Source organism: Cyclopterus lumpus, chromosome 10, assembly GCF_009769545.1.
Source record: "Cyclopterus lumpus isolate fCycLum1 chromosome 10, fCycLum1.pri, whole genome shotgun sequence".
Lineage (NCBI taxonomy): Eukaryota > Metazoa > Chordata > Actinopteri > Perciformes > Cyclopteridae > Cyclopterus > Cyclopterus lumpus.
Window position 1 is genome coordinate 10,398,668 of NC_046975.1, and position 21,633 is coordinate 10,420,300.

The 21,633-nt window shown below is 44.5% G+C and overlaps 3 protein-coding genes across 12 annotated transcripts; 1 reads left to right on the forward strand and 2 right to left on the reverse strand.

Annotated features, from left to right (window-relative positions):
• The first annotated feature begins 516 nt into the window (after positions 1-516).
• Positions 517-4,945, forward strand: LOC117737514. Of its 8 annotated transcripts, none has more exons than XM_034543542.1 (3): positions 517-3,887; positions 3,962-4,057; positions 4,845-4,929. In XM_034543542.1, exons 1-2 carry the CDS (start codon positions 561-563, stop codon positions 4,022-4,024), a joined length of 3,390 nt encoding a protein of 1,129 aa, XP_034399433.1. In that variant the 5' UTR covers positions 517-560; the 3' UTR covers positions 4,025-4,057; positions 4,845-4,929. The 8 variants fall into 8 exon arrangements, with proteins under 8 accessions (XP_034399433.1, XP_034399431.1, XP_034399430.1 ...); XM_034543540.1 differs by lacking the exon at positions 4,845-4,929 and adding an exon at positions 4,373-4,490; XM_034543545.1 differs by lacking the exon at positions 4,845-4,929 and adding an exon at positions 4,373-4,490 and having other exon boundaries at positions 726-2,603.
• A 1,743-nt stretch (positions 4,946-6,688) lies between these two features.
• Positions 6,689-14,425, reverse strand: LOC117737627 (proline-rich receptor-like protein kinase PERK2). 2 transcript variants are annotated; one of them, XM_034543696.1, is made up of 2 exons: positions 14,242-14,425; positions 6,689-7,604 (listed from the first exon to the last, which is right to left on the reverse strand). In XM_034543696.1, the coding sequence occupies exon 2, from the start codon at positions 7,501-7,503 to the stop codon at positions 7,030-7,032; it is 474 nt and encodes a 157-aa protein (XP_034399587.1). In that variant the 5' UTR covers positions 7,504-7,604; positions 14,242-14,425; the 3' UTR covers positions 6,689-7,029. The 2 variants fall into 2 exon arrangements, with proteins under 2 accessions (XP_034399587.1, XP_034399588.1); XM_034543697.1 differs by lacking the exon at positions 14,242-14,425 and adding an exon at positions 12,727-12,823.
• A 1,377-nt stretch (positions 14,426-15,802) lies between these two features.
• kctd12b (potassium channel tetramerisation domain containing 12b) lies at positions 15,803-19,278 on the reverse strand. Of its 2 annotated transcripts, XM_034543695.1 has the most exons (2): positions 18,909-19,278; positions 15,803-18,421 (listed from the first exon to the last, which is right to left on the reverse strand). In XM_034543695.1, exons 1-2 carry the CDS (start codon positions 18,977-18,979, stop codon positions 17,680-17,682), a joined length of 813 nt encoding a protein of 270 aa, XP_034399586.1. In that variant the 5' UTR covers positions 18,980-19,278; the 3' UTR covers positions 15,803-17,679. The 2 variants fall into 2 exon arrangements, with proteins under 2 accessions (XP_034399586.1, XP_034399585.1); XM_034543694.1 differs by having other exon boundaries at positions 15,803-19,278.
• Positions 19,279-21,633: the final 2,355 nt, after the last annotated feature.

Here is a 21,633-nt window from a genome sequence, read left to right on the forward strand (position 1 = left end):
TGACCATAAAGGAAGATAGGAATGGTTGATACGTTAACGATTGCACTTGGATAAATATTATATTTGTCTAAGATCGTATTTAATCACGACCTTGACCATAGAGGAAGATAGGAACAATTTACGAACTAACGATTGCATTCAGACAAAACTCTGAAATCGTATAATTGCGACCTTGACCTACGTAATCGATAAAGAGTATACTCCTACCACACCTGAAAGATGGGTGGTACACAGGGAAAAAGTAAAAAGGAAATGAATCCTCCGGAGGGTCCTATTGTGGGTGTGATAAAACAGAAATATGAGGATGAATCTTTAGACTGTTTGCCTGAGTGGACAAAAGTGTTTGGATTTCCAAAAGATGGTTTCTTTTATTAGAACAAAACTGGGGATGTTACGAAAAGACGAAAAAAAAAAAAAAAAAAAAAAGAGGGGAAAATGTCAGAATCAAGGTATTGGTTGAAATGGATGAACAAAGAAAGTGTTGGGAAAATGGATGAGCGAATATAACGAGAAAAGACAAAGTACAAAGGTTTTAACGATGGCTCAGGTGCCAAGTAAAAATGATCAAAAATAAACCGCAGAATCTAGGTGAATTCAGCCCATATAACCCGTTTGTTTCTGTTCCCATGTATCCGAGTCTTACAGGAGCGGGAGGGCCTCTTGACATGTGCACTCCTCAGCCCCCACCCTACCAACTCCCACAGCAGCCCATCATGAACGCGCACGCCGTGAACGCGCCAGCACCAGTAGCAGCACCAACAGCAGCTGTGCCCACAGCAGCAACAGGATATGATCTGAGACACGCACCTCCGAAAGAAGAAGTGCCAGGGGTCGTGGTCACTCGTTCACAGAAGCATGCCCTCAACGCTGTGCCAAAGGCACTGGAGGACATTTCTTTCCCCCCCCCCCATGTCCACCTCCTCTCCCTGCTCCCCAAACAACACTTTATTTATACACAAAAGAAGCCTTCAACAACTGGAGAGGCAGAGGAAGGAGAGGAAACAAGGGACGTGGAAGATGTAACTTTAACAGCACACAACATACATCCTCAAATGTATGTTTCAACTGCGAAAAAGATGGACACTGGGCAAGAGACTGTCGCCTACCGGACAAACGTCAGAAGAACAATCATGATGGCAATGATGGTCGAGACAGCAGGAACCAATACCATGGTTCAGACTGACTTCAAGAAGGAGGGGAGGGATGTGCACGTGGGGAGGAGACGACCTCCGCTCCGCCAACTCATCATGATAAGGGAAGTAAAACACACACACACACACACACACACCGCCGCCTGCAATGAAGAAACGCTTCCTGCACTAACCTCACACATACACACACACACACACACACACACACAGGAGCAACAACAAGCTCTCATTGACATCATAAAACATTTAGAGAAACAACAAAAGCCTTTTCTTACACACACTTATGCAAAATTGTTAGAAGGTTCTTTTAAAGATATGCCCACTGCTATGGTTGAAATACAAGGGAAACAATTATCTTTTTTAGTTGATTCAGGAGCAACACACTCTGTGATACAACAAAAGCATTTTCCTAATCAAAAGTTGAGTGGCAGACATGTTTATTCTCAAGGGGCTTCAGGGTTAACAGTTGTTGAAAACTTCACCACACCTATGACGAGTACACACACTGACTCAACTGACGCTGAACCTGACATAACGACGAAACATTCATTTCTGTTGTCCTCTCTCTGTCCCATTAATCTAATGGGCAGAGATCTCATGTGTTCTTTTGGCATCAGCCTTATCTCTACTCCCACAGGATTGCGGGTAGTAAGACAAAGAATAGTCACTCAGATGGTGAAATCAACCCTTTGTGATCCTCTGTTTGTGTACCAGTGGTGGATCCCTGTTGATGCGCTAACACACCTGTCTCGTCTGACTGCAGAACGCGTCCAGGCTGGAGCACAGTGCATGGCCTCTTCACATCTCCATTGTACAGCACATGTGTCACATGAGCCAGATAAATCATATGAACAGTTGTTTCTGCAGGATTTAAATGATTATATTCAGTGTTCTACACTGTTTTGGTCTACATTTAAATCTGCTGTTTCTGTTTCTCTCACCTCCTCACAGCAGCCCCTCTTCCAGGTGCCTGGTTCCTTCCCACACATCTCCTTGTCCAAAGCCACGATGGACCAGTGGAGAGACTTGGGTCCTTTTGTCGCCACGTGTGAGACACTGACAGATTGGCAGTCTACAGCTGACCCAACCATCATGCGCTCTCATTCGACAGGCTTCTTTAAACAACCATTTGCATTTTCCACACCTGCTCTAAGATCTATTTATGTCATGGATGAAAATAACACATTACCTGACGCACACACTGACATGTTTGTGACTGATGTCTCCTCTATTTCCCCTGCCCTCAGCTCTGTTCCAGCAACATTGTGGGCATCGCATAAATATGACGTGGGACTCATCAAAAACTGCCATCCTATGGTCATCACACCTCGCTCAGACTTCCGTCCACATAAACATCAATACCCACTGCGCCAAGAGGCCATTGACGGTATTACACCAATGTTCAACTCCCTCTTACAGGCCGGGGTCATTGTTCCATGTCCTGACTCTCCGGTAAGAACACCTATTTTTCCTGTTAAAAAGATCAGAGATGCAGACAAACCAACAGAGTGGCGCTTTGTGCAGGACCTCAAAGCAGTTAATGCAGCCGTCCACGCACGAGCCCCAAATGTCCCCAACCCATACACCATTATGGTACAGGTTCCACCTGATTCTCAATGGTTTTCGGTGGTTGATTTCTCAAATGCTTTTTTCAGTGTCCCAGTGGACAAAGACAGTCAGTTCTGGTTCGCATTTAATTTTAATGGCAAGCCATACACTTTCACTCGTTTATGTCAGGGCTACACAGAATCACCTACTATTTACAACGAAGCACTCAGGGAAAGCTTAGAGAGCCTCACTCTGTCTCCAGGGTCCGCTCTTCTGCAATATGTTGACGATTGTCTCATTGCAGCTCCAACACAACAACAATGCCAGCAGGACACACTCAAACTTCTTAAACATCTTGCAGCAGAAGGACATAAAGCCAGCTTATCTAAACTACAGTTTGTTTCACAAAACGTCCATTTCCTAGGTCATGACATTTCCGGTAAAGGCAAAACACTCTCGCCAAAACGCATTGCCTCAATTGTGACACTTCCAAAACCTCAAACAAAGAAACAAATGATGTCATTTTTAGGGATGTGTTCTTACTGTCGTTCATTTATTCCAAATTACTCTCAGCTTGAACAACCTCTCTCTGCATTGATACACGGGAAAAATCTCACCGCTCATGACAAAATTCAGTGGCTCCCAGCAGCCTCAAAAGCTTTCACAGACATGAAATGCGCCTTACAGACTCCACCCACTCTCGGTCTGCCTGATCCAAAAAAGACGTTCACTCAAACAGTTGATGAACGTTCCAGCTGTATGACATCGGTACTCTTCCAGCCTCATGGTGATAAATTGCGTCCTGTCGCATATTTCTCCGCCAAACTCTATCCTGTCGCTGCAGGTTTACCACAGTGTCTCCGCGCAGTGGCTTCTGCAGAAAGGGCTCTTATAGCCTCTCGTGACATAGTGGGCTATGCTCCACTAACTTTACTAGTTCCACACTCGGTTTCGTTAATTCTCCTAGAACAGAAATCTTCTCACCTTTCTGCAGCACGTTACCTACGTTATCACACATGTCTCCTTGACATGCCTAATGTCACGGTTAGACGCTGCAATGTTCTTAATCCTGCATCTCTACTCCCCATCCCTGAGGACGGAGAGGAGCATAACTGTTTGGCTGAGCTCCAAGCTCAGTGCACTCCTCGTCCTGACCTCTCGGACACACCTCTACTCAACAGTGACTGGGTAATGTATGTTGACGGATCTGCTTCACGGGATCCCTTGACTGGTACTAATCTTGTGGGTTTCTGTTGTTTCAGACTCAGCTGTTCTCTGTTCCGGACCTCTCCCGTGTCACCTCTCAGCCCAAGCAGCAGAGCTAATCGCACTCACAGAAGCTTGTAAACAGGCAAAGGGTAAAACTGCAACCATTCACACAGATTCCAGATACGCTTTTGGCGTGGTTCACGATTTTGGCGCATTGTGGAAACACAGAAATTTCCTTAAATCAGATGGCAAACCAGTGCTACATCACACACTGATAGCAGAACTATTGGACGCAATTTTGTTGCCCACAGCTATTGCTGTTTGCAAATGTAGAGCGCACACATCAAACACCGACGACATCTCAAAGGGAAATGAGCGTGCAGATTTAGCTGCAAAAGCTGCTGCTAGACGTCTTCTCCCCAAACCTGTTCGTGTCATGGTTTCACTGCCCTCCTCTCTTACAGCCATGCAGTCACTCTCTACTTCGGATGAGAGACGCCTCTGGTCCTCCTCCAACTCCACACTCACTGACGGTACTTGGTATGGTCCGAACGGTAACCCTTGTTTACCTAAACATTTCTTCCCACATTATGCGAAATTGACACATGGGTTAGACCATGTGTCAAAAGGGGGAATGTTAAGTATCATCGATGCAACATGGTTCACAAAGGGCTTTGCAGCTTACGCACAAACATTTTGTCAAGCATGCATTACATGTGCAACACACAATGTAGGTCGCCCGCTGCCTTTGGTTCTGATGTACATGAGGATGAGGAAACGAACACGCAGCAACTTAAGTCCATTCGAAATCCTTTTTGCAGTTCCTCCCCACATTGGTGTGGAAGCTCCAGGAACACCACTCCCTTCTACTACACTGTGTGAAGATGACATGCTGACCTATTGCACTAACCTCTCTTCCACTTTGTCTGACATAAGGAAACAGGTTGTAGCGGCGCTTCCCAAGGAAGCTACGGGTCCGCTGCATAAACTACAGCCTGGTGTATTCGTGGTGGTGAAAGACTTCAGAAGGAAGAACTGGAAAGCTAAGCGGTGGCAAGGCCCATTCCAGATCCTGTTGGTGACCCACACAGCAGTTAAAGTGGCAGAACGAGCCACCTGGATACACGCCACCCACTGCAAACACGTCCCGGCTCCAGCTGAACCAACCAACACAGCTCCTCACTAAAAGAGCAAAAGACTCTGTGACCGACAGACTTTCATAGTTCTGTGTCACCAACTGCCGAAGCGGCTGACGGCTGTCAGCTGCCCACGAGGGTGCAACAAGTGGATAGCCACCACCAACGAGGGAGCTACCCATTCAGCACCACACCCACAAATACACATATAGTCACACACACGTAAAGAGTGGTGTATACAGTGTCTCTGACAGTTTTCTGTGGAAACCTCACGGTGTCAACATAAACAGAACTGTTCACATAAACCAGTTGCTCGGGTGAATTCCATACAAACTGGTTGGCTGTAAACACCATTTAAAAAATCATGCCTGAAACACAACGTCCATGGAGTCCACTCCGTCGCATTTGGGGCACCCGGGGAACATTAACTGTTATTTGTGTTCATTAGTCTCGTGAAAACATATTTTTGGCAATATTGTATGATTATAGAGTAATCAAAAGAGTGGAATGTGACGGTAAAAATATGTGTTGTTTTGTGAACTGGTTCAAGGGCAGAGCAATAGGGAGGATGGGGAGGAGGAGAGATGGCCATATGCCTTATCGAAACCAATACACTCTGTTCTTTGTTCTTCTCAATTCTTATCCAAGACATTCACACGGTTTCTCCGTTTGTCGTCATAGTGGGCCCTGGAGGGGGGTGCATGTGCTTGTATAAATCACGATGTAATACAATGTATGAATCAAGAGATTTCGGCAGCTCACTGAGATACGTAGCTGTTGAACCCTTTTCCCAGCTTGCAAGCTTGAATAAACGGAAAGACAACTTTGATTCCTTCGGAGACTCTGTTTGTTGCAATTGAATATTTTAACCACAACTCTCCACCTGATCAAACATAGAAATCTTCCACCACACTATCTATTTAGTATGGCGCTGGAGCCAGAAGACAATTAGCTTAGCTTAGCATAAAGACTCAAAAGTTAAAAAATGCTCCACCCTTGAGGTTTTAGATATAACTTTCATTACTATAGAGCTTCACTGGTGCTGGTAGGCAGTAGTCGAGTTTGCTCTTTGGCCGTTTCCAGTTTTATGCTAGGCTAAGGCTAGGCTAACCTCCTCCTTGGTTCAGATCTGTACTTAATGCAGTCGTTATGGTGATGGCGATCTTTGCTTCTAAGAAAGAGATCAGGCGAAACTATTTCCTAAAATGTTAAACTATGGTTTTAAGTGGGCGAATACTATATAATTAGTTCACAAGGTGACTGATAACCACTAGAACCAGGTACACATACACCCACCTGTAATTCATTAGTGAAGCTGGATGAGCAGTTTATGCAGAGCAGATAGAGAAACAAATGGCCCTGTGCACTGGTTCATGTAGTCATTATCGTCATTATCATTCCACAAAGCTCGCCGTGTAATTACACATCACTTCCTGGTACACGGCATTCTCCCTCCGTTGCTGGCTTGGAGGTAATGTAATCACAAAATGAACCAAACTGCACAGCTTTTGAACAGGCAGAGATGAGAAGAAAGGCTTTGAAGTCGTACAGTTAATATTGATGAGGTGAGATATTTTAGATGATTAGCAACAGAGATTTCACTTCTTTCTTTTATTTTGCATCAGCAAGGTCAAATGCCTAAAAGTTCACACTTAGCTTACAATTTCCAGTAGCTTGATCAGTGGATACAGTACAGAGAGCAGGGCAGAAATATCTAATTAACAACATTACCTATATTATCCTTTGACTGAGTGATAATAAAATAATTTAAATATTATTTTAAAGTCTCCAAATAGAAATGAGGAACAAAGAAGTGTCACTAATAATCTATGATTAAGCACTACACTTAATCAAACATTTTCGTTCTGTTGACATGCAAAAGCTACTACATTAGAACTTAAAGTAAACTTGCTGACTCAGAGTAACGTGAATATGAAGCTGGAGTCCACTGCTCAACACGTATAAAATCCTGGCAGCAAAGCGCTCTACGCATTGTACTTCTTGAGCAAGTTACTTTGCCAGTGTCTCTTGCGATCTGGAAACTCTCTGGGCAAGCGGATCTTTTTGAAGTCCTCAATGCATTTCTTTAGATCCTCCTCAAGCATCTTCTTCTCCTCTTCCTCCTCATCCAACCTCGGCGGGGGGCCACCGTTTTCCCTTATGGTTGGCCGCGGCAGCGTCTTTAGGTTGAGGGTGGTCGGACGCTCGGGGCTCTCAGCAGGAGGCGGAGTTGAGGGACTGGAGGTAGAAAAAGGTTTGGCTGGTGGTAGAGGTAGAAGCAGGACTAGAGGTGACAGAGGTGGGAGGTCAGGGCTGTCTGCAGCAGGAAAAGGTGGAGGAGGAAGAGGAGGTGTAAGAAGAGGAGGAGAGTCCAGGGGCAGCGGGTTTCGTATGTCCAGTGTTGTGATGCAGCTGTTTTCTGGAAAACGTTTGGTCCGGCCGGTGCTGTCAGGCTCCATGGTGGATGATTCAGTATGAGCAGCATCAGCTTTAGAGGTCGCCCCTTCAGTGAGAGCTGGGGTGTCAGAGGTTGTTGCCTTGGAAACCACTGATGAACCACCTGCAGCAGGAGAAAAAATAATGACATATTAAAGTGTGTAAATAGTGAATAGTTTGTCACATTTTGGGGAATATTATTTTCTTGATGAGATTTAACAGGGACGATCAATGCCACTCAAATGTGTGGCAGAAAATATGAAGCTAGAGACAGCCAACAAGTAGTTTAGCTTAACATAAGACAAATAGTGGAAGGAGGAGTAAACAACAAGCCTGTCCAAAGTTCACAGTGCATCTATTTGTGCTGGGCCGATGGTTCAAATGTTCCAAAGACCTCCCCTTAAAACCACAATCCTTTATTGTGTTGATTGTGTACAAATGAAGATATAATGTGTTATTTATTGTGCTGGTAGGCATATTTGTTTTCAACTTCAGTCAGGCTAACAGTATTCCAGGCTAAGTTTCCAGTCGTTGTGCTAAGCTAAGCTAGCCGGCTAGCAGCTGCTATCTATTTGCCATACAGACATTAGAGAGATCTATCAATGTTCTCATTTAACTTTAACTTTAACTTCAAAACCAAAATGTTAAATTATTCTTTAAAAAATTGATAACTGAGAGGATAAATAGAAGATGCATACTCAGGTGGCTGGTCTGTTTGAATTGAGGTCTTAACAAAACAATGGAGCGTGGCACAGAAATTGATTTCATTTTGCTTTTTTTGTTTGCCTTATCAAAGTATGTCAGTAGTGTGAAGCTGGCACAGCAACAAGCGCCTCAGCTTTCAGCGCCACAGTTTTTGTCTCCAAGAGTAAAGTAAACACAAGCAGAGCATCTCAGAGCTTTATGGAAAAAGGAGCTCAGCAAGAGAGGAATGGAAATGAGAGATGAAGAGAGTGGAGGACAGTTGTATTTAATTTCAGAATGACCTTTGCTTTAATGTACATGATACCAGAAGGAATACTACGACTGAATAGATGGCGTGGAACCTCCTGACTGAAGTTTGACAGGCCATTTTTCATCTCATCTCTGTGTGAAGACAGAGCAGGTTTCTCTGGTGCGACTTCTTAGAATAGTTGGAGTGGCACATGCACATTCTGCACCTCTTTGTATTTGAAAACCCCTCAGCAATTTTGAATAGGCCTCTCTGTCTTTACAAACAGCCCCCTTTCTTTCTCTTTCCTTTGATTTCCACTGTCTATGTGATGGTACACAGCCTCAGATTGGCTGAGCAAGTCACAACCAACATAACCCATGTCCACACTAAAGTGGATACTTTTTTTTACTCCTTTTGTCTTTTTTTTGGCCTTCCGATTTGCACTAATACCGGGGTCACGGAGAAAACAGCACAATTAGAAATTGCCCCTTTATTTGTTGTAGGATTTTGAAAAGACAGCCAATCCAAAATCTGACCGTCACGTACTTGATTGTTGTTAATTTTCATGCTCTCATGTCATGTGATCCATTTTGGAAAATGTTGACTTCCTCTGGTCATGCCCGCTATGTAAACAATAAACAGCATTCCAAGCAAAGTCTCTGGTGGGAAGCTTTACGGCCGCAAATGTCAAATGGAAGAGATTTGGACACTTTTAGTTGTTGTTGTGGTATTTCAATCCGGGCGATGAACTTTCAGAAAACAATCAGAAAAAGCGCTGTGCACAGAAACATTTAAAAATGTATCCACATGAGTTTGGTCTTACACCAAGTTACATAACAGTTCTTTCTGTGCAAGCTATTGCTCATGCACGGCATCCTCTCATGCAGTACATGCGATGACAGTATATGGAAACACACATGCTGAGATATGCAGGTACAATATGCCACACACAACCCAAACACACACACACATGTGCACAGACATGCGAAGACGCACAAGGGTGCTCTTTCGCTCATCGTCACGGTAAACCTTCTTATATAACTGGAAAAGCTGCTTGTGTCAAACGGAGGCGGCATAGAATATTCTCCCACTTTCTTGGCTTTTTTAATACCTGAATACAAGAGTGTGTGTGTGTGTATGTGCGTGTGTGTGTGTGTGTGTTTGTGTGTGTGTCTGCGTGCGTGCGTGCATGTGTGCGTTTGTGATAGAAAGGGCACAGGCCTGTGTGTGAGAGTAAGTGAGTGTCGTCTTGTGCGTTTGTGCATTCATGTGTGAAGACGTGTGTGTACTGTATGTTTAGCTGTGGGTGTGTGTGTGTGTGTGTGTGTGTGTGTGTGTGTGTGTGTGTGTGCGTGTCGTTATATTCTGGGCATGTACTGGCTTTTGAAAGAAGGGCAGATAAAGACATTGAGGAAGAAAGAAGATGGGGGATTGGCAGGCACATGTTCACCACTGTGTGTGTTTGTGCGCTCCATGCATTCAATGTCTCCCATAATGAATACATGTGTTTGAGGGCCGCCTGGACGTGGGAGTATGGGGGCTTAGCAGTGTCGTAGGAATAATCCACTGGGGGATGGGCTCCATGTTTTCCTCCACCACTAAGCCTTGTGGAGAAGAACATCGAAAAAGAGAGCACTCAACCCGTTTCCCCGGGCCACTTCTCCAGGGATATATGCAAAAGTCAAAGCACTTTCTCACACATCCTCTCCTCTCTCTCGCTCTCTCCCATCTGTTCGGTTTGACACATCCCTCCGTTGTCATCATTACTGTTATTAGCACTAATGTGTCACCAGGGTTTAGCACCTCACTGTCACAAAATGTCTCCTCGATGGTGCGCAATGTTGTATTTAACCTTAACCTTCTCATTGGTGTTATATTTGGCTTGGTACAACATCTGTTGTGGAAGGGCACTAAAAAACCGTGTTAGCTTATGTACTCCCAATGTTACTCTGTGGTTACTTTGTTTAATTCATTGTGGCCACTGACAGGTGTTGTGACCCAAGAAAGGGGATACTGGCAAACAAGAGGACAGCATCATCTCCATGGTAACGCCACAATGTTGTGCAGGAGCCAGAGGTACATGAATGCATAGTAATGCCTCTCAGGCAGAGAGGAGCCTTTTAGTGGGAAGTTGTACATATATGGCTCTATCCTGCTGTTCCAGAGGGAGCTCATGCTCAATAGTTTCAGCAATTACTGCATGTTTTATATCTAATGACCTTGTATTCAGCTCAGATATTCAACATCTGCTTTGTGAAATGCTGCCTAATGACAGAGTTGGCCTCACCACTTACTGCCTTCTCAGTCATTGTCTTCAGAGCAAACAGGGCTATAATCAGAGACACAGAAACTACATTCTTCTGACTAAAAGCAGAAGCACAGTCACGATCACTGGAGTGTGCACACAAGTCTCTGAGCAATTACATATCTGTCAATCTACATAATGTAGAGGAAATGCGTGACATAAACAGCTGGAGACCCGGGGGATCCGCTGCAAAAAAAAGGGAGAAGAGGTTAGAGGAAAGAAAAGGGAAAAGAGAAGGAAGAAACCAAGTCATCAATAACGAACCAGCAAATATGTGTTTTGATTATTTTGGGTGTGGAAAAATCCCTTGTATGATTTTTCTTTTTGCAGACTTGCACAAATCTACAATCTACTTCTTGTCCTTCTTGTCCTACTGAATCGCCTGCTCCACTTTATCTTCCCCTGCTTTAAACACCCTGAGCTTCAACCACAACACATTACCAGCCTGACTAAGCGCCCTAAAGCCCATCCTGGCACCCCTCCGCCCTGCAGAGCCTGCAGCCCCCCGTGCCACCTGCTTCTCCTACTGCAGGGTTTCAGCCAGGGTCCAACCCTGCTCAGGACTGCAGCACTCAGGACAAGCCTGCCTGTCCAGATTACTGATAATTAGAGGGGTAGATTAGAGTCCAAGTCCCAGATGGCCGAGGTGAATGCTGTCCTATAAACAGAGTTGACAGACACACTGACAACTCACTGCTGAAAGCAAGACACATTCGATCAACAGAGAGTAGTGACTGCTCGCAGCTCCGTTACATTGTTTTCACCACTGATTTACTGTGTCATAAGTAACTTTAGTGGAAGGCTGTGTTGATTTGTTGTAACTAGACGCTAAACCTTATTAGCCAAAATTGTAGTTAAAATTTAAAATTGTATTTAAACATGATTTATAACCTCAGTAAACGTTGTTAACATGAGTTTATGGTTTTAATTGCTAGTTTCAAGTCTTCTTCAATGCAGCATGATGTCCATTTAGTAAATGATGGTCTTTTTTAGCGTCGTCGCTACCATGACATTACAACTTTAACCCTTTCCCAGTGTGTTTTCCGTTCTTGAGATGCAATTGAAACATTTTGGTCGGCTACATATGTCTTGTTAGGCGGTTGGCTGTGGTTAGCTCTAACCTCTCGTGTCACCTCTGCAAAGAAAACGAGATGGCGACAGCCAAAATGATGGCCAAAATATTGATCTCAAGGATTCAAAACAGCAGTACTTAAATAAATGGGGACCCCACAGAGACGACATCAACCCCTTATATACAGACAGGCTATGGGAGCTTCACATGGAGGCCGTGGCTTCAGGGTACCCCAACCTAAATAAAACCAGTGGCAAATAAAACGGTTCTCCATAGAACACTCTTGATGGATATGGATAAGGTTATTGATAGAACCCTAGAAGGTGGACACGTTCTAGATAGAACCTCTTGAGAGCGTTCAGAGTGGAACCATTAAACCGTAAAAAGATTGCAGAACCTTTACAAAGGGCTCTATCTATCAATAACCAATTATTATGGGGGACAAGCAGAAGAACCCTTTATGGTTCTATAGTAAGCACTTTTATTTCTATGAGTTTCGCTCAGGAAGTTCAACTGTCTTCTACTTGTTTCCTAAGTCAGTTATTGCCACAACTTCCACCCTACTACTCAATTGGGCATTTCTCTTTTTCTCTGTCCTCTTACCCTCTTTTCTTTTTAACACTCACAAATATACAGTCTCTATGTTACTGCCTGTGAGGAACTTTGCCACTTGTGTTCTCCTCTTTTAGTTGCTTTCCCTTTTAACCTTACAACTTGTTTCTGAAACTCTGACTCACTCCCTTCAACTAATGTCATGCTCCCTCATTCCCTCATTGTATTTCCACACATCCCTCATGCTTTCCTCTGTCACTTATTCTTTCTGTCTTGGACCTAAAAAGAGAAAAGAAACGATTGTGAAGTCAAAGAGAATAATAAAGGGGAAACATGGAGAGAGAGATAGAGTTACAGATGCAGGGACACCGTGCAGTACAAACCTGATCTGCTATTTTTCAGCTACTAGATCGTGTCCCTTGTAAACTCCCAGCTCCATCTCCCCCCTCGAGTATAGCCACCCCCTGACCTTGCATTATGGTTTTTGTGGGACAATATGTTTAATGATAGCTTCTCTCCGCAGGAGACGTGTGAAGAGGTGGAAGAGGAGGGGGCAGTGCAGCATGTGTACACGTGCTGGAGGATAGAGGAGTGCAGTGACGGAACACATCTGACTCCATGGCTGGCTCACTATAAATAACCCAACACACAGATGCCCTGAGCCAGCGCTACTGTACTCTGTGCATCGTGGGCATACCATGTTGTCGTCAAGGACAAAACACAGTAGGGCTCGAACTCCCATATGTGTCCATGTAACCGGACAAAAAGCATGCAAAGCTCTCTGCTTACTTTCACACATAAAATGCACGCACACATTATGTCACATACTGATGGAGAAAGCTGAGGCCTCAGGCTGCTGCATTCTCTCTCCAGTTACCCATTACATGCTCTTATTGGCCGACGATACTCCCAGGTAATTAGCAGCAATGATGCTTTTCTCCACAAGCGTGGACTTCTCCTGTTTACTGCTGTCGAGAGAGCATGCGAGATGCAAAAGGCTTGTTTGCCTGCTAATGCCTTTTTAACTGATCACAAAGAAGAGTGAAAAGAAGGCAGCCAATTAGATCTAAAAACTCACAGCTCTGAGTCATTAGCCTCGCGCAGGAAAGCTGGAGCACATCTCAGAGCAACTTCCCTCCCTCTGTGCATGTATATGTCTGTGTTTAGAGAGGCCTACTGCCTGCTCAGCATATTTGTGAGACAGAGAATGCACCTAGTTCATTGCCCCCGCTTGGCACCCATACCAAGCCAGCTCTGACCAACCCAACGCTCACACTCACCCAAGCCAAAAACCCACCTAAGCACAAACACCACAACAAGAAAACCAGAGCCAAAATATACTGACGCACAGATCCAAAAGTCGACAAGGAATCGGGGCAGAGACATAAACAAGCGCAAAACCACAGATGGCTGCAGCTAAATGAACAGAAACAGCAGCAACAGCAGCATCTGATAGTACACCCGGTCTCAGATGTTGAGGAAATGACTCACTGTGGCGCTCTGTGCTGTCACTCTAACTCATGCTGTTTAAGAGGCTGTATTCTGGGAACCTCGGCTGGTTATATTCCATTCAAAAGGCACAACTCACAATTCACCTCGATATGAAAATATAGATGTTTCCCCTTTTCTTTTGATGTAATCAAACTCAATATTAATCCCAACCACAGTGAGTAATCCCATGGATCTACATCCGTCTGGTTTAACTGAATCTCTCAGTGTTGACAGAGCACACAGGCCGCAGAGGAACACATTACAGCACGGCCCAGTGAGGGCTTTGCTTGTCAGGAGGGTCCAGCACCTCTCTGAATAACAGAACATTACATGTTGCCCAGGAAGAGAGATACGATGGGAACACCAAATCCATCCCAGTGAAATACTCTCCCACTTTTAACTTCTACCTGGTTATCTGTCTCACTGTCTCTCTGCTTCCTTGCCCCATTTTCCCCGATCCCTTTATCCATTTGACGTAAATCCGTTCCAGTTTTCCTCTGCTCTCCTCCTTTCTTTTTCCTTATGAGGGGAAGTGATGACCCAGCTGGCTACGAGACAAGGCGATCATTCCAAGAGAGGAACAAAGATCGAGCAAAGGCTTGCCATGTAGAGTGACAATATCACCACAGGAGCACAACGTGGGTCACCTTGTGGTAGGAACACAAAAGTATATATAAAACTAAATAACGGATTTATTAAGTCGATGGTGTGCTGTGTGGTTAGCTAGTAATGCAATCTGCTATTTGGATTTTTTTCCAAAAGACAGAGAAGCAACATTTCATGGTAAAATATCTTTATTGTGACAGGAACACCACTGGTTACACAACTAGAACCTGCTTCTTGTTTGGTACACTTTTCAGCCACAGGTCTCACAACAACATGGAGGCTCACGGGGGATTTGTCAACCGTTTTTTTTTTTTTTTTTAAAGGAAACCCAGCAGAATTTCACCACAGCCCGTGAACCTCGCTGCTGCTTGTCACACACCTACTGTGAATGTCGAGTCTCTTGGCGACTCATGGAGGTAACGAGTGAGAGCGGTTTGGGACACCGATGGCTGAAATTTCACACAGTAGGCGTGTTTCTCCATGCCTGTGCTAATGACTGACCTTTGGGCTCCCGAGTTGCATGGGCGTGGAACTTTGTCTGTGACTGTGTTTGTTTGGACTGAAGAGACACTGCAGCCGCGGTATTGTAATGGGGATTCATCACGCATTCCAGACCGCAACAAAAATCATATTTTTTCCAGGAAGGAAGCCACATAAATCTTTCAACAGTTTATGTGAAGCTCATCTGCCCTGCTTTTATTCAGGCCAGACTGAGATAAGGTTTCAAGGTCTCATACTAAGCTAATTAGCATGTGCTAATCTCTTAAAACTGCCTCACCTAGTTAAACATAACCTGGTTGTTGTTCAAGTGTAAATTATTAAGTAATTATTATTATTTTTTTCAATGACAAAAGACAAATCTTACGAAGCCTAAACAACTACTGTTTCAAAATTGTTTTACTCTAAATAGTAATTAGGTCAATTATTGGCAACATAATAAGTGTTTCGTAAGCTGCTTTAAAATAAGCTGCTATCTTACATATGCATGTCCTCCTTTCTATCTCAGCTCGACCTTTTTGGTCAACTACTAGAACAATAAAAGACCAGGCTGGGAGAAAACATGTGGAGAAAGCAGATGGGAGGGAGAGAGAGAGAGAGAGATTGTGCCTGAGGTTAGTGTTGAACACTTAATATAAGTAGTTTGTGTTCAAGGACATATTTTTCAATGGGAAATGGTGAGGTTTAAATTAGAATTGTTTTACTGGTGATTGAGTTGAATTATAGTTGAAAATAAAAAAATTTAAAAACTGAAACATGGTGGAGACATGTGTCACATTTATGTGTCACTTTCTTTCTGGTTTGTACTGAATGTCATTCAATACTGAGAAAACATTTAGTCATAAATGGAAAATACAACCCGAATAGAAAGAAAACATCTTTTATTTGACAAATCAATTTTGCTTTTTCGCTGAACACTTTTAATTTCAGTGGTCTACGGCTGCAGCGACACACTGCAGCAGGTCTAACATATGAACTCAGATGTCAACAGCACTTGAACATCACACTGAAACACAACATTGCCCTTTCTAGACATTTCAGAATACATTTATTGTGACTGTCAGACGTCCTGCCAGGACAACAACCTGACAGCTTATAGGAGAAATCCTGCACTATGCTGCCTCGATGGCTGTTTCTCAAATTCATCTTCTTCTTCATAATCTTGTTACAGCATCGACGTTTGGGCTATTTTCCTAACTCCCGTCTGCACTTTCACGTCATCAGCTGGATTTTGTGTGCCTTCAGTTTGTATTTTAGTCTGAGGTAGGCTATATGATGTGCAGGCCTGTCCTGAGGCTGTGTCTGGAAACGACCCTCGATCATAACTCCTTTATAACTAAAGTCTTACCTGCTCGCTATAAACTGCCCTCACAGTGCCCTTGTAGAGACACATTGGGCTTGGCTGGCTGCAGCGTAATTCTACCCTTTCTTGTGGTTATTCACATCATCAAATATTCAACAGCTTAAACTAATATCAAACTGAATATTAAGAATAACATTGTTGTTTACAGAACACTCAAAACGTGATCCGCTAATGTGACTAAAACATTTTCGGGGGGAAACAACATGTCGTCGGGGTGTAAGCCGATCTCAAGAAGCGCGTCACCATCAAAAAGCTCCTAAATATTTTATTGAGCAAAGAAATGTCAAAGAAGCACAATGAGCGAAACAAATAAAGCAGTGGGCTCTGAGTGACGTAACAACATCTCCTCGGCCCTCCCAGCGAGAGTTATTAAAATACTGAAAGCTCTATTGCACAATCAATACACACACACCTCATCCGGCAACCTTTTTTTTTCTTTCTTTCTTTCTGTCGCCCACATTTTGTGACATTTGAGATTCCATCATTGTTTAGCACAGCCTGCTGCTTGTTCATTTCCAATCAGCCTATTTTTGAGAAGGAGACTCCACACACCTACAATATACTTATCCCTTTCAAAATAAAAAGCTCAATGCAATTTCCTCCCTGCATTATTCACTCATAACAGCAGCGGAACTGATTATTACTGTACTGAAGAAACTACTGTTCACAACCGCATTGTACTGGACACATTTAAGAACAACTGAATTGAGTTACATTTCTTTTCTGTGCTTGGGCTGCCCGCATCCCTCAAGGCTGATAAGATGTCCAATTATTTGGTAATTTAGTTCAGAGAAGCAGGCGAGAGTCCGTTCTGCTCGGGTGAGCAGCCAAAGTATACTGTACTTCACGGCCCCTCTTTAAAGCCCTTTACCTTATGCCCTTTAATAGTCTTGGAGACACACCAGGGTGCTTATTTAACAAAATTAGCTCTTGGATACAGTATTGTGCTTCACCAAGGCAGTTGCAATATATAGAGTACAAAAGGAGAAAAGTACATAGAAGGTATCAGTCTCTGCAGGAAAGGCTGTGGGGTCGCTGTGGTCGAGGACCAGGAACTACAACTACAGGGAGCGGTGGTTTAAGCAAGGGCCAAAGCTGGACCGGAGGATGACGGGAAAGGATCTGGGGTTGAGAGGGGGTGTGGGGCTGCAGATTCGACCTGCAGAGAAGGTATGAAGAGTCAGAGCAGTAGCTGGATACTGTCTATAGGATACAAGCTGGAGAGGCTGCAGAGACAGATGGAGGGGCACAACATCTACGGTACATCTACTGGTGCAGGAGCCATCAGAGAGAGAAGGACAGGATGGCTGGAGGCTGGAGGGTGGGGGGGGGGCACTTGGAGACAGGGTGGGGGACCAGGGGAACAAAGCCGATAGTCTCACTCACGGTAGAACACATATTCAGTGTAGCTGGTCCAGATCTTGTCGTCCGTCTGCTCATGGGCAAAGGCGCAGGTCCCTGTGGAATTACAGGCCACCATGTGGAAGCCCGCATCCGCCAGCTTGTCGAAAGCCTGCTCCAGAAAGGTGAACTTGAGATAGTAGCGGGACGTGTAGCGCTCAGGGGGGCGGTCTGGGTCACGGCTCTCGTTCAGGGTCTCCCCAAACACCTCTTTGGCCAGAGAGGTCTTCCCACACACCATGATCCGTGCCACCCGGCGGAATTTGGCATCAGTTTGGCTGTCACGACCCAGAGTGTATGAGCCTCGGTAGCCAATGGTAATGAACCCGGACCGCTTGCCGTCCATGGCACTGGGCACCAGGCTGGCACAGGCAGCGGCTGCTGCCCCCAGGGAGCCGAGGTTACGGGACGTGTCAATCCCTGGTGAGGAGTCCTCTGGGTCGCTCTGACATCCCTCGTCGCCAAGGGAGTTCTGCTTGCTGATTTTGGGTGCCAGTAGCTTGACAAGCTCTGGCAGGTTGAAGAACTCAGCCTCCCTTTGCAGTCGCCCGCGCTCAGGGAAGTGGTCTGGTAGAACCAGCTGCTGGTCCCGCATGTAGTCCAGGATGTACCGGAACAGGAAACCATCACGGTCCACAAAGAAGCGACCCTTGGTGTCCCTGGCCAGTCCTTTGGCTGACTTTCTACTGAACATCTCCCACAGCAGGGAGTCTGGCACACTTGTGAGGGTAGAAAAGCGGGTTATGTACACCTGGCCACCAACATTGAGCTCTATAATCTCTGGGAAAGGTACCTCCTCCCCAGATATGCCACTGTCTGGTAAAGCCATGGTTTACTCCTGCCTCACAGGTGCAATTGAATGCAGCTTAAAAAAAAAACTCTCTCGGTTGCAGTGAAAGTTCAAATGACAGGGGTTAAAATAGGATTTTCAGAGGAACCCTTCACAGTGGTTGGTGAGGCCTGTTGCTCAGAGATTGTAGGTCCTTCTGCGGTGGGTCGCCCGCGGTAACGGAGCAGCTAATCTGCAGCGCACACTTGGTATGCGGGCAATACAAGCATGCACAAATAAAACAGTCTCACAAACACACCCTTTATTCTAACTACGGATTTTTCCAATAATCACTCAAACATAGCGCAGAGTATATCAGGCAGCGTTGAATGGAGCGGGTATGTCCACGTCCTTTACGCGCAAATAGATGTGATTACCTGAGATTTAAATTCTGCTTTTGACATCCAGTTCTCTGAGCAGGAAATGCAGGATTTGCACAACTGACCATAACGACTTCTCTTTCTCTAATTTCGTTCGGTTGTCCTGGCGCAAACAGGATCAGGTGGCCCAACTTCAATTAGGCAATCCATAGTTGGTGATATCTGTGGGGGTCCCGCAAAAGAAAAGCCACGTGACGAAGAGGATGGTGCCGAAGTAGTGAGAGGAGAGTAAGCTGAATAAAACTATCTCCGAGATTTCCATCACTTGCAGTTAAAATTTGCGCGAGGTGGTCAGCTGTTCAGTCCCTCCGCTCCTCTCTCGTGTCAGACCGCAACTCTGCTGCAACGTAACCGAGGATACAGCGTTATCCACTCCGGTTAGCCACGCCCACGCGCGATGACGCGCCTCTGCTGTGATCCAGGTCAGATTATCCTGTCTTCCTAGACAGGTATAAATGATCATGCGAGGTCCTTTACTGTATATGCTTAATGCTTAAAGGCTGCATGGGTAAATACATTCTGACCATTTTCCTGAAAGTTTAATTGTAATAGTTGTCTTAAATTAATACATAAGGCCATAGAATCCATCTGAAGAGTCATTTTTGGAGTTGGTCCTGTAATTAATGTGTTCATACATTCCATAAATAAACCTACCATAAATAGGAAGATAACGGCAACCAAACCTGTGGTGTCAACATCCATTTATACTTCTTTTTTTTTACAATGTGCTCCCAATTGTTTCTTGGACTGAATGAACAGTGAACTGAGAACAAAATGATCAAACTGCCCAAATCTTATAATACGAGTCTCATTAAAACCAAGTCTCTGACTTCGAACTGGGTTCACATTTAATTTTGATGCGTTTATTTTTGGAAACACATTTATAAATCAGTGCAGTCTGGTTCTCAAAGAAGGATGGGATAACAGTGACATCTAGTGAATACTCAAAATGAGTTTTTAGTTGTCTTCCAGAGCATTAACGATGGATTCTCATCAGACATTTAGCGAGTTTGTTGGTATTCTACGGTAATTGTTATTATTCTAGTTAAAGCCCCCCCCCCTCCACTCAAAATGTGCTGCTTCACTTGGATGTTTTACCGTCAATGGACGGATTATGCATGAGTTTGACGGCAAAGGGCTGTTTTCACACTCATCTGCTGAAGGGAAGAAGTTTATCTGTGCTTTAAATCAGAGGTAAACATGTGTCTGTAGGAGCATGATATGTGTCATTGCAGTGGTTTGGAGGCCAGTCCTGTTCCAATAGGCTCTTTTCACAGCTGCCATATGTCATAGCAGGGTAAACACAGGCATTACCCACTCTGTGTCGTCTGCCACACCAATTCCAGTGAGTCCTAACAGGGACATCATTAATGTTATTAATTACATCCGTTTACTCTTCAATGGCGTGTCAAAAGGGCTGATGTGAATGAAGCGGGCCTATATATTCAACTTATTCAAGAGTGATTTTTTCAAGGAGAAATATTGAGCTGAAGTGTAATTCTAAGAATATTTACTAGGCTACCACTGAGGCCAAACAATTGATACTCAACGTCCACTTATTGGCTTTTGGAAATCCTTTTTCAGGTGGGGGTACATCAGATGACACGTCCTATAGTCAAAGTGCAAACACACCAATAAAGATCATTGAGGAGTCAGAGAAATCTGCAACAGGCGGTCGCCATGTATGCTCTAGTATGTCTCCTCCTTTTTCTCTCTTTAGTCACGTGTCGTCCACCACGCGGTCCTTTCTCTGACTAATTGGCCAATTTTGCCCATCTCCAAGCATTCTGGCACTGATTTCCCTGAAGACCTCACAGTCTCCAGCTGGCTTGCAGCATTTACAGCCTTGTCGTCAACAATCTGGCTCGGACCACTCTGGTCATGTGGGCCACCGCAGGATCTGGGGGTAATATGGCAGTGGTGTCTGCCAATGAGTAGAGTCAATGATTACTGGAATATGCATGACAAATGTGTTATGTAATCCCGCACAGTTCAAAACAAAATAGCCCAAATATAATCGGATGCAAAATCGTATCTAAATATTAGAGATTATTGTCAACTATTAACCCATGCCAGTGAAAATGATTAAATTACAGAAATATTTCTTGGTGGAATCCCAGCACATCAACGTGTGACCCTGAATTTTTCTGTCAGTTTCATCATCCTAATCGCATCCAGACAATAGCTCATTGACCCTCAGAAAAATAGACAAATGACTACATCAAACAAATTAGTTTGACCTTCTGCAGAGGCTGGATTATCTTTGTACATTTGTCCATTTTCATCACAGAGATGGCCTTTAAAGGCTGTTAGGTGTGCGTGCCCCACTGATCCAGAGATCAGGCAGAGAAGAGGCTTGGGAGAGGAGAAAGTGGTTCGGCATACTCAGACAGGAAATGGGAAAATGTACCGACTGCCACTGCTGTTGCTAAATCGCATGTGTTCAGAGAAAAACAACCAGGCACACTCACGCTGAATTCTTGGATAAGTGCGATGCAAATGAAGAGTGACTTTGGGAGGATTGTATGGGTATGTCTGCACATTGATCTCTGTGGTTCCTGCTGACAACTGCACTAGTTAGTGATTTATGAGATATTCTGTGCGATCCACACAAAATGAACAGGCGGTTGCATATATCAGGTGTTTGCTGTGTCCATGTGAACCCATCTGCACAGCCTCATTTCCCTCAGTGGGAGGCATCATACATCTTTCAAGACGGGTG

Excerpts from the sequence above, each read along its gene's own strand:
- LOC117737514 (XM_034543539.1), top strand. The coding sequence starts at position 561 with ATGATCAAAAATAAACCGCAGAATCTAGGTGAATTCAGCCCATATAAC.
- LOC117737627 (XM_034543696.1), bottom strand. The coding sequence starts at position 7,503 with ATGGAGCCTGACAGCACCGGCCGGACCAAACGTTTTCCAGAAAACAGC.
- kctd12b (XM_034543694.1), bottom strand. The coding sequence starts at position 18,531 with ATGGCTTTACCAGACAGTGGCATATCTGGGGAGGAGGTACCTTTCCCA.